The sequence below is a fragment of the Rhodamnia argentea genome, chromosome 9 (assembly GCF_020921035.1).
Source record: "Rhodamnia argentea isolate NSW1041297 chromosome 9, ASM2092103v1, whole genome shotgun sequence".
Taxonomy (NCBI): domain Eukaryota; kingdom Viridiplantae; phylum Streptophyta; class Magnoliopsida; order Myrtales; family Myrtaceae; genus Rhodamnia; species Rhodamnia argentea.
In genome coordinates this window covers 16581915-16594020 of record NC_063158.1, presented here as the reverse complement: position 1 = coordinate 16594020, position 12106 = coordinate 16581915, and the positions used below count along the sequence as shown (strand labels likewise).

Sequence of the window (12106 nt, the reverse complement as noted above, 5' to 3'; positions counted from 1 at the left end):
AAGAAAGCCTTCATCAGTCCCGTCCATGTCATGATAAGAGTTGAACTATTGTTAGTATACCTCCGCGTTTGATGTACGGTGTGGTGCCTTTAATATTAAAGAAATCTCGTACCAAAAAAAAAAAATATCGTTCTTTCTAAATTCATGATTTTGTGGGATTTCCTAATTCTCGTTGGAATTGTTGAATGTGTAGAATGGTAGAAAGAAAAAGTTTTAAAAAAAAATGAGGCCGGGAAATAACGTGGGTTAACCTTTCATCCTTCAATAAATTCGTATATAAATGTCTACAACAACTGTTGAAAAACGACACCTGCAGGATTTATATTGTCTCTTCTTGGGCTGCTGGCGAGCAGAGCAGGCACAAGTAGAAAGATAGAGAACTTAGCGAAACGGTTGACTGGTCAAACAAATGGGAAGACGTGATGACGCACAAGACGCACAATGTTTTGCTCACTTAGTACGTCATCACCGCCTTGCTGGCTAGTCATTATGGACGTCATCACCACTCCTTCCTGTATCTCCTCTAGCCCTATATATACGCCTCGCTTCTCAATCTTTTTTCATCACCTTTCTCTTCGCATCTCAAAACACACATATTACACAATTCTCTTCGACCTCAGTGAAATGGCAATGTCGCCGGAGAACGAACATCCAGTGAAGGCTTTTGGATGGGCAGCCAGAGACTTTTCAGGACATCTCTCGCCCTTCAAGTTCTCGAGAAGGTAACATGCCTTGATTTTTCATTTCTCCGGTTCTCATTTTGGGTGCATCTAAGAATACAATAGATGGACATATCTTTTTTTTTTCTCGAAATTCGTTAATTTTCTTTTCTACAGGATCACCGGAGAAAAGGATGTAACTTTTAAAGTATTGTATTGTGGTATATGCCATTCCGATCTCCATAATATCAAGAACGAATGGGGAATAACTTCTTATCCCGTTGTGCCCGGGTATGAGTTTTCAAAAGCATCTTCACGTTCGATTTTCTCATATTAATAAACAGGCATTTTTTAGGCGATAATTATGCTAATTGGCCATTTTATGTAGGCACGAGATTGTAGGAGTGGTCACCGAAGTGGGCACTAAAGTGACAAAATTCAAAGTCGGGGACAAAGTGGGTGTTGGGTGTATGGTTGGATCATGTCATTCATGTGCAAATTGCAAAGACCATCTTGAAAATTACTGCCCGGAGATGATGTTGACATATGGTGCAAAGTACTACGATGGAACCACCACCTATGGTGGCTACTCGGACATCATGGTATCGGATGAGCATTTCGTGATTAAAATCCCGGACAACGTGCCTCTCGATGGTGGTGCTCCTCTCCTTTGTGCTGGGATCACTGTTTACAGTCCGTTGAAGTACTATGAGCTTGACAAGGTTGGGACGCATTTAGGGGTGGTTGGGCTTGGTGGGCTCGGGCACATGGCTGTGAAGTTTGCTAAGGCCATGGGCCTCAAAGTTACCGTCATTAGTACGTCACCAAACAAAAAGAAGGAAGCCATGGACCATTTGGGAGCCGATGCATTCTTGGTTAGCCGTAATACAGAAGAGATGGAAGTAAGTTATAATCACGACATATTATTTTCTTTTGTGATGTACAGGGATAAGGTTAACCGAATGTATATTGATGTTATTTTTCCTTATTAACTGCAGCATGCGATGGGCACAATGGATGGTATTATTGACACGGTTTCAGCTGTGCATGCTCTTTTGCCTTTGATTGGTCTCTTGAAGACTAATGGAAAGCTCGTCATGGTTGGCGCACCAGAGAAGCCGCTTGAGCTACTTGCTTTCCCACTCCTCATGGGTAAGCCTAAGCAAGTCTTTTGAGTTTTGTAGCACTTCTTGGAACTACCTTCATAATTGGTGTCTAAGATGATATTTTAAAGCTTTTTAGTCTTAGTAGATGATTAATTCTAAGTTTCACGAGTGCAAAATGTTAACGAATAAGACCAATGACAGGTAGAAAGATGGTGGGAGGAAGTTGCATTGGAGGGATAAAGGAGACACAAGAGATGATTGATTTTGCAGCCAAGCACAACATAGTCGCGGATATTGAACTTATTTCTATGGATTATGTGAACACCGCCATGGAGCGTCTACTAAAAGCAGATGTTAAGTATCGATTCGTCATTGACATTGCCAATTCATTGAAGCCTTTCTGATGATGAGTCCAATGGATTACTACTTGGCTGAGTGTGGATGAAGATTCGTTTTCCCTATCTTGTTATGTCATAATATGTTTTACAACTAAGATTTTGCTTTTACTTGTTGTCATAGAATCATGTTTCCTTTGGAATAATATTGATTGCTTTGTATATATAGCAACCCTTTTTTTGGCTGAGTCCACTTGATGTCACATTCCTAATGTTTGGAGTATAGGAATCACCCTCTATCGACACAAGATCACGAACATGACAGACCGAATCGCAAGTAAGATAATCAAAGTTCGGCAATCAAATTGGAAACGGCACGATTATGTACTTCTACAACCAAAGTTATTGCTAACCCAATCGAAATTTCAAGGAAATGTGTTCATTGACCCTCACTCACCTTCTCAAATACGTTGCTCATCTGCCAAAACTTGCTTTGAATTTATGTAAACACTTGGCATCATTAGCATAAACTCGGACTTAATCAAACTACACTTGGCATCTTATAATGTTGCAAGCTCAGCACCTAACTACATTTGACTGGTGGAGAAAAAAATTAGAAGACTTGTCGAAGGAGACATGCATCGACCACGTTTCTAGCGTCACAGTGATACCTATGGCATGATGATAATACCCACTTTAGAGGATTTGATCGCAAACCAAGAAGTTTCAAGATGCAATTTCGCATTTGATGATAAGAGTTGAATGATAAATTTGTTAAATAGTGCACTTACTCAAATAAGAACTTGAATCCGCTTTGAAATTAAGTTATGGGTAATAGGGCATAGATGGTCTTTCCCCAACACACTGGAAAACCGTGTCAACGTGCTATGACCTGCAAATTTCCTACTTGAGTCGGGTCGAGTCAACCTCTTTTAAATCTGTTTACATGAGAACAAGCTTCTTTGTCTTTTTTCTTTTTGAATCATAATTGAATATTTGAAACATTCAAAGTTACACAATATCTTGTCTTATTAGTCATGGAAGAAGCATACAATTTCTAAGATTCCGTTTTATAAATGCGATGAATGGAAAAAATTCGAACTTCATAGACATACTAAGATTCATCTCCTAAATTAGTTCGTGACAAAATTTGGTTGTGTGCTTAAAAGGCCACTGACTTAAACAAAAAATTACAGGGCGTTGCATTACTTACCAAGTTAACTTAGTGGACGAATCTTAGTATCTCTTACATTGCTCAAAAAATTTACTAGTTGAGCTGGGTCAACTATTTTTTACCTGATTGACCCAAAAAATGAAGGAATTTTTTTTTTTATATTGAATCATCATAATCATACCTGAAAATAGGAAATAGTTAAAATTATACAATGTTCGTTATTGTAGTGCGTAACATATATGCAATATCCTAATAAAGATGTGATTTATATAATGTCAAAGGAGTGTCACTTTTTTGGTCGGAAGCCAAACTTGCATACCATTGTGCTGGATGTTGGAGTTTTATTAAAAAAATTTCCTTTATTAGAGAAAAAAAAGTAATTATTACAGTGTTTTCCTTGTAAGATACTCTTATGTGGTTCGACTTATTATGATTTGTAAACATTCTTTTCTTCGATTTGACAATCTATTTAATCATAGCCATTCTAAAAGATTCCCAATTTTTTATTGATCTGTCATTATGATGTATCGAGCAAATTAATTATGCGGTTATTTAAAAAAACTATCATAAGTTCGTGACTATTACACAAATTTTCTATTTATTAACTTGTCAAAGATATTTTCCATAGAAATATTTGCACCTGAAAAAGTAAATTATTTTGCGAAGGACAAAAATAGGGTAAAAAAGCATTAATCTGGTTAAATAGGATTGTGTAGGTGTTGATCCTGCATTAACTTGGTTTAAATAGGATGTGTATGGGTTCATCCAATGTCACCTATTTAGAACGACCGATTTTACGACTTAGATCCGGACACGAATCCGGATCCACCTAAATCCGACCCAAAGCTATGTCTACATTAAAGCATACAACCTAAAACTAAAGGAATGAAATAATTAATGCACATGGAGATAAGAGCATCCGAACTTTGATTCACACCTAGGATGCATTTGTTTCAGTGAAAATAGTTTTCGAGAATTGATTTTTTCGACTTTCACTTGCTTGGTTTGCTGAAAATAACTTAGTAAACGAGAAACACTTTCTTATCAACGGGAAATCCATGCACAAAATTGGGAAAGTAAATTCCTAAATCTAAAAAGATAGAAAACATTTTTTGAAATTGCTCATCTCGAATTTTTTATTTTTTATTTTTTATTTCATTTACTATTTTTTACATTCTATGTTTTGTATTTGGAGTTTGTATTATATTTCTTATTTTTTAATTTAATTTTCATTCCTCCGCCAGTCGCCGGGCCTATGATGGTAGGCAAGCTTGAGCTTGCTTGTGACCTCCACCGACCAATTGCAATGGAGGGAAAAAGATAAAGATAAAGATAAAAAATAAGAATTAAAAATTTTAAAAAGAACTTAAAAAATTCATTTTTTTAAACATGAGATAAAATTATAAGATTGAAATAATTTTCCAAATGAGATCCAAAAAAACATTTTCGGTCATATATCACCTAATATAGAAAAACTAACCATTTTCCTGGAAAATAATTTCCCGAAAAGTATTTGTCCTTTTTCATGAAATTTTCTCAACCAAAGTCATCTGTAAATCGTATATTCACTGAAGTTTTTCATCACGACTAACATCATTTTTTTTATTAATTTTTTTTTTTGTGCGCTAAACATGAGGATACGGATGGCTTTACAACTTGATAAATACCAAATAGGATTTTTATTTCCCTAAAAATAACACAAAAAAAAAATCCAAGGCAAGCTCGAACCTACCCAAATAAATCGGTATGGCCACTATATATCTTTCTCGGGAAAAGTACCAAAAAAGTCCTAAAATTATTGTATTGATACTAATTCAGTCCTAAACATTTCTATTAGACCAATTTAGTCCTAAACCTTTTTGCATTAGTGCCAATTCAGTCCATATAGCCTATTTTAGCCAGAAATCGCTAACGTGGAAGCCGATGAAGCCATGTAAGACGGCCGGTGCGGACTTCGATATTATTTAATAATATTCTTGTCCTTTTTTCTAAACTTTTGCCACTTTCCTTCTCTCCCTTCCTCTGCAACTCTCTCTCTCTCTCTCTCTCTCTCTCTCTCTCTCTCTGTAACCACTCTCAACCTTCGTCTCTCTCTAATCCACGAATTCAATCTTCCCATGTATATCATAATCACTCCTTCTCAACTTAATCCCATTGGACCCCAAAAAAAAAAAAAAAAAACTTGATCCCGTTCGCTAATCCATTGTTAAAACCTCTCTTAAGCCCTAATGCTAATCAAACTATCTTCTTCTTCTTCCTTCTTCCAGAGAGGAACAAAGGGCAGCCAGGCTACCAATGGTGCTTTAGCTTCGCCACCATCTCCTCCACCAGATTCAGGCTTGCTCCCTCCATGTCGATCTCCTCCACCAGTTGCTCCACCATCTCGTGCTTCTTCTACTTTTTCTGATGCTTCGCCCTCACGCAGTAGTCAGAGCTGTCCTTGAGAAGCAGCAGCACGTGCCGACTCTCATAAGCCATCTCCTTGGCCCTCCACGTCCCATCCATGCTCAGCTCCAGCAACCCGGGCACAGCGCCTTCCCTCAGGACCGCCTCCCTGTGCTTGTCCTTGCAACTCCTCACCATCGCCAGGAGCATCGCGACCTCGTGCTCCCTGCACTCCGAAGACCCTTCCTTGATCGCCTCAACCAGCGCTCAGATAGGGTCGTTTGAGCGGCGACCTCGCAGACCACGTGGCTGGACGACGCCGTGACGTTCTCAAGCGCCACCATCGCCTTCTCGGTGGTCTCCGGGGACCGCGGCGAGCTGGAGGCGACCATTAGGTCGAGGAGTAGGGGTGAGCATGGTTCCAGGATAAAACCGAGAACCTAGAACCGGAACCCGTAGGATCCAATTCGATTCCAAGTTCCAAGGTATGTAGGGTAAGTTACGGGTTCCAAAAATTGAGGAACCTGTTTCAATGGGTAGGTTCCAGGTTCCACTACCTAGAACCCGAAACTTGAAACTTGGAACCTGTACCATAGATCTTGAAATAAATTTTTATATTTTTCTTGGTATGTTTTTGCACTATCCTACAATATTCTATAGCGTCCGATGATGAGTGTATAATTTGGAGTCAAATAATTTTTTTTATTTCGGGTTTCAAAAAATGATAAATGTGTTCCAATGGATTGATTTCAGGTTCTAAATGTAACATGTATGGAACCTAAAACCACTCACATCTACTTTCTCTTAAATATTATAGCGTTTACTCTCATTTTGCTTAACTAAAAAGAAAATAAAATAAAAGAAATTGATAGGTTCTCGGATACCCTGGAACCGACTAGAACTTGTGACGGGGTAGGTTCCAAGTTCTAGGATATGACGGGTAGGTTTTAGGTTTAAAAAAATGAAAAACTTGTTCCGACGGGTAGGTTCCGGGTTCTAAGTGGAATCTGTAAGGAATCTGAAACCACTCACCCCTATCGAGAAGAGAGGAAACGCCGCCGAACGCGACGATTAGGGGGAGCGATCTAGCAAGAGGTGGAGAGGTTCAGAAGCGTGGAGACTGCATCGATCTTCATTTGTGGCAAGATGGTGATTCAAGGGGGATTTGCGGCAATTTCGCCGGATAAGATTGTGATTAGTGTCTCGATGGCGCCGGAGGATGCAATCAGCAGCTTAATGGCTCTGCAAGAGGAGAGGATCATCATTGCTATCGCTGCCAATTTGACGACCGATTGGTTCCCATGAAGGTTTAGAGTGGTTGTAGATAAAGAGAGAGATGCAGAGAGGAAAGGGACAAAAGTTTAGAAGAAAATGAAAAAATAATTAAAAGAATAATATTTTGAAAATTATATTATTAAAAAATATCCATGTCAGCATCGGCTGTCCTATGTGGCATCGCTGGCATTCACGTCAGCGATTTTCAGCTAAAATTGGCCAAATGAATTGAATTGGTACCAATGCAACAAGGTTTAAGACTAAATTTGTAGGGATGAGCGGTTCCAGGTTCCTTACAAGTTTCACTTAAAACTTGGAACCTACTCGTCGGAACAGGTTCCTCATTTTTTGAAATCTAAAACCTATCCGTCATATCTTGGAACCTGGAACCTATCCCGTTGTAGGTTCTAGGGTTGGTGTCGGGGTACCCGAGAACCCATCAATTTCTTTTATTTTATTTTCTTTTTTCATTTTTAGTTAAGCAAAATGAGAGTGAACGCTACAACATCTAAAAGAAAATAGAGGTGAGTGGTTTTAGGTTCCATACGGGTTATATTTAGAACTTGAAATCAATCCATTGAAACACATTTATCATTTTTTGAAACCCGAAACCAAAAAATTTGTTTGGCTCCAGATTATACACTCATCATCGGACATTATAGAATATTATAGAATCGTGCAAAAACATACCAAGAAAAATATAAAAATTTATTTCAAAATCTATGGTCCAGGTTCCAGATTATAGGTAATGGAACCTCGAACCTACCCATTGAAACAGGTTTCTCAATTTTTGGAACTTAGAACCTATCATACATACCTTGGAACCCGGAACCGAACTGGATCCTACGGGTTCTAGTTCCACATTCTCGATTTTACCCTGGAACCATGCTCACTCCTATAAATTAGTCCAATTGAAAAATTTAGGACTAAATTGGTACAAATGCAGTAGATTTAGGACTTTTTTGGTACTTTTCCCTATCTATCTCCATTAGAAAAATACTTGTGTCAATAGATTACATGGATGTATGTTATTTTTAACAAAGCTTGGTATTCCAAACGTTGTTGAACATACTGAAGAATATTCCTTCTTTCGGTGTAAAATGAAACGTACACGAATAAAACACACGACGCATTATATTCGTGTTGAAATACTTGAACTTTTTACTTGTTTTCTATATTTTCACTGATCAATTAGGGATATATAATAAGTCAAATATGCTTTTTTTAAACCAAAAATATGATTATATCATGCCATATTCAGATAGATAAACCTAATATCCTTTTGATTTATGATGACATAGCACGAAATAGTAACAAAATTCAACTGTCGAAGCGATATTCTTATGAAGCAATTACGATCAACTAGGTAACTTTTGATAATGGGATTTTGCTCTTTTATACCTTGCACTCAAAATGAGATTTTCTGAATTGGTGCCGCAACTCCCCAAGTTCAAAAGCTATGGCCGCTTGGTTGCGCACTTTGTGACTTTTTATCCCAAGCTCCCCTGTCGGACTTCGTCTGGTCCATACAATTCAAAAGATCTTCGGCAGTCACGTCCACGTCTTAAGTCTTAATCAGTCGAGACGAAGAGCCACTAACATATGAGAATTGTTCGAGATTAAAGAAAATTACGCATGCCGTATTGTGGCATGTAAACGATGTCGGCGAACTTGTGCTCGTGATCCGAGAAGCTGGAGGAGGCATTTGTGGCGACACAAAGACCACAATCGCCGTCAAGAGGGGCGTGTACGCAGGCCTGGGTCGGCCAGCCAAGTGTTTCTATCAAATACCATAGTTCAAGATATTACTAGCGTACCTCGGCATTTGACGCACGCTAGATGCGTTTGGGGCTCGGATTTTGGAGAAATGCAAATGCTTTTACCTTAAAGAGGTTCGGTGAAATGAAAATACTATTTGGTAAATTCTAATTGTAAAGTGTCTTTTAGGCAATTTGTGTTAGATATTGGAAAAAAAAGTTATCGAATTTCCACTTTAGCCAATTTTCACGGCAAAGACACGTCGATATTTCTAAATTTAATTTTTTTTAAGATTCCGTGGAATTTCCTACTGTTAGAATTAATTAGTTAATTGAAGTTAATTAAATCTGTCCACGATGCCCATTATGTGTCCATGATGGCCATGATGTACGCCCATGATGAGCTGATAACTCACGGTGGTTACCGGAGATTACTCGAGGGAAGTTATCTCTTTCTGAATAGAAGATAACATAAGAAAAGAGGAACCTCAGTTTCCTCAATGCTTATCATTCTCTTTCAAAAACGCTATCAAAGGACAGTAACTCTCCCGAGACCCTCTCGCACTCAAGGCCGAATTTCGGAGAAATTTAATCTGTGAACAAAGGATACGTTCCATTGCAAGATAGTATCCCAATCAGTAATACAACTTTGTGATTCTGTTAGGCATGTTTTGCATATTTTTCCGCACGTTCTTCCTTATAGGATTGGAATTGGTTTTGGTCATCTTGTTGGAATTATTATGCGTGGAATTTTAAATTCGTAAGTGAGTTAAAAAAAAAATTGTGCCTGGGTATAATAAAGTGGTTGAATTTGGCATGTGACCGGCTGGGCCGAACTTTCAACATGGAAACCATTAATTAATTGGTATAGCAATGTTTTGAATCCCTGTTGGAAAACGACACCTACAGGATTTATATTGTCTCTTCTTGGGCTGCTAGCAGAGCGGAACCCCAGACGAGTAGAAAGGGAGAACTTTCGTGCAATATTTGACTGGTCGAACAAATTGGAAGAGATTGATGACGCACATGTTTGCTCACTAAGTACGTCATCACCGCCTTGCTCGCTAGTCACTAAGTACGTCATCACCGCCTCTTCCTGTATCTCCTCAAGCCCTATATATACACCTCGCTTCTCACTTCCCATCCCATCACCTTTCTCTTCGTATCTCAAAACGCACAGATTACACGATTTCTCTTCCAGTTGAGATTTGAAGCCGTTCAAGCTTAGTGATATGGCAATGTCACCAGAGAATGAACATCCAGTGCGGGCTTTTGGATGGGCAGCCACAGACTCTTCAGGACACCTTTCTCCCTTCAAGTTCTCGAGAAGGTAGCACGCCTTGATTTTTCATTTCTTTGATTATCATTTCTGGTGCATCCAAAAATATAACAGAGGGGAGCCTATTTTTCTCGAAATTTGAGGATCTTCTTCTTAATAGGGCCACCGGGGAAAAGGATGTATCTTTTAAGGTGTTGTATTGTGGTATATGCCATTCCGATCTCCACAATGTCAAGAATGAATGGGGAATAACTTCTTATCCCGTAGTACCCGGGTATGTGTTTTCAAAAACATCATCCTTTTCGATTCTCTTATATATATATATATATATATATATATATATATGTATATTGACATGTTTGAGCCAATAATCATGGTAATTGGCCATTATATGTAGGCATGAGATTGTAGGAGTGGTCACCGAAGTGGGCACTAAAGTGACAAAATTCAAAGTCGGGGACAAAGTGGGTGTTGGGTGTATGGTTGGATCATGTCATTCATGTGCAAATTGCAAAGACCATCTTGAAAATTACTGTCCCGAGATGACCTTGACCTATGGTGCAAAGTACTACGATGGAACCACCACCTATGGTGGCTACTCGGACATCATGGTATCGGATGAGCATTTCGTAATTAAAATCCCCGACAACATGCCTCTCGATGGTGGTGCTCCTCTCCTTTGTGCTGGGATCACTGTTTATAGTCCGTTGAAGTACTATGGGCTTGATAAGGTCGGGATGCATTTAGGGGTGGTTGGGCTTGGAGGGCTTGGGCATATGGCTGTAAAGTTTGCTAAGGCCATGGGCCTCAAAGTGACCGTCATCAGTACCTCGCCTAATAAAAAGAAGGAAGCCGTGGACCATTTGGGAGCAGATGCATTCTTGGTTAGCCATAACACAGAAGAGATGGAAGTAAGTTATAGTCGTAACATATTATTTTCCTTTATGGTGTATAGGGATAAGGTTAATCGAATGTAGAATCATGTTGTTTTCTCTTATTAACTGCAGCTTGCGATGGGTACAATGGATGGCATTATTGACACGGTCTCAGCTGTGCATGCTCTTTTACCTTTAATCGGTCTCTTGAAAACTAATGGAAAGCTTGTCATGGTTGGTGCACCAGAGAAGCCACTTGAGCTGCTTGCTTTCCCACTCCTCATGGGTAAGCCCAAGCAAGCCTTTTGAGTTTTACAATACTTCTTGGGAAAACTACCTTCACAATTGCTGTTCACGATATAGTTTTAACGCTTTCTATTTTAGTATAAGACTATTTATGACTTTTACAAATGCCAAATTAGTAACGAATGAGACCAACCACAGGTAGAAAGATGGTGGGAGGAAGTGGCATTGGAGGGATGGAGGAGACGCAAGAGATGATTGACTTTGCAGCGAAGCACAATATAGTCGCGGATATTGAGCTTATTCCTATGGATTATGTGAACACTGCCATGGAGCGTCTACTAAAAGCAGACGTTAAGTATCGATTTGTCATTGACATAGCCAATTCATTGAAGCCTTTCTGATGATGATTCCTATGGATTACTACTTGGCTGAACGCAAATGAAGATTAGATTTTCATATCTTGTTATCTTGTATTCATGTTGTGCAACTAAGATTGCGCTTCTACTTAGTATCGCCACATCATTCTCCCTTTTGCAATGACGTTGACTACTTTGTAGAGATAGCAACCTTGTTCTAGGTTGTTATCCCCAGAAAGTATGCAATCCATTTAATCATAATAGTAACTTTTATGTGTAGTAACTTGTAAGTAAATTACGTACTCAAAGCCAATACCCCTTTGGGGACAATCTTTTTGTGACTGCGTGAAAGAAAAAACTGTAACAACTTTAGAGGATTTGATTACAAAAGAAGAAGTTCAAGATCCAATTTCACATTTGAGGATACGAGTTGCAGGATAAATTCATTAAACAGTGTACTTAACTCAAATAATAGCCAGTCATTTTCATACGGGAATCTAGAAGCAAGTTGACTTGAAGAACGAATGTGTTTATCAGCTGAGCAACCATTCCCAGTAATTCTGGACATATCCATCTTCTATAATTTAATGAAAGAGTAAATCTTTCCAAGATGATCTTGATTTTTATGATGCTAATCCCCACTATGTGACAGCAGTACC

General features: G+C 38.7%; 1 protein-coding gene across 1 annotated transcript; it reads left to right on the top strand.

Moving 5' to 3' along the window:
- The first annotated feature begins 580 nt into the window (after positions 1–580).
- On the top strand, positions 581–11722 carry LOC115754891. The gene is made up of 10 exons (XM_048284794.1): positions 581–722; positions 837–950; positions 1048–1561; positions 1658–1811; positions 1967–2164; positions 9898–10021; positions 10131–10244; positions 10368–10881; positions 10978–11131; positions 11290–11722. The coding sequence occupies exons 1-10, from the start codon at positions 625–627 to the stop codon at positions 11490–11492; spliced, it is 2187 nt and encodes a 728-aa protein (XP_048140751.1). The 5' UTR covers positions 581–624; the 3' UTR covers positions 11493–11722.
- Positions 11723–12106: the final 384 nt, after the last annotated feature.

Excerpts from the sequence above, each read along its gene's own strand:
- LOC115754891 (XM_048284794.1), top strand. The coding sequence starts at position 625 with ATGGCAATGTCGCCGGAGAACGAACATCCAGTGAAGGCTTTTGGATGG. Across the intron at positions 10,022-10,130 it reads CCCTTCAAGTTCTCGAGAAG|GGCCACCGGGGAAAAGGATG; the intron begins GTAGCACGCCTT and ends TCTTCTTAATAG. Across the intron at positions 10,882-10,977 it reads ATAACACAGAAGAGATGGAA|CTTGCGATGGGTACAATGGA; the intron begins GTAAGTTATAGT and ends TATTAACTGCAG.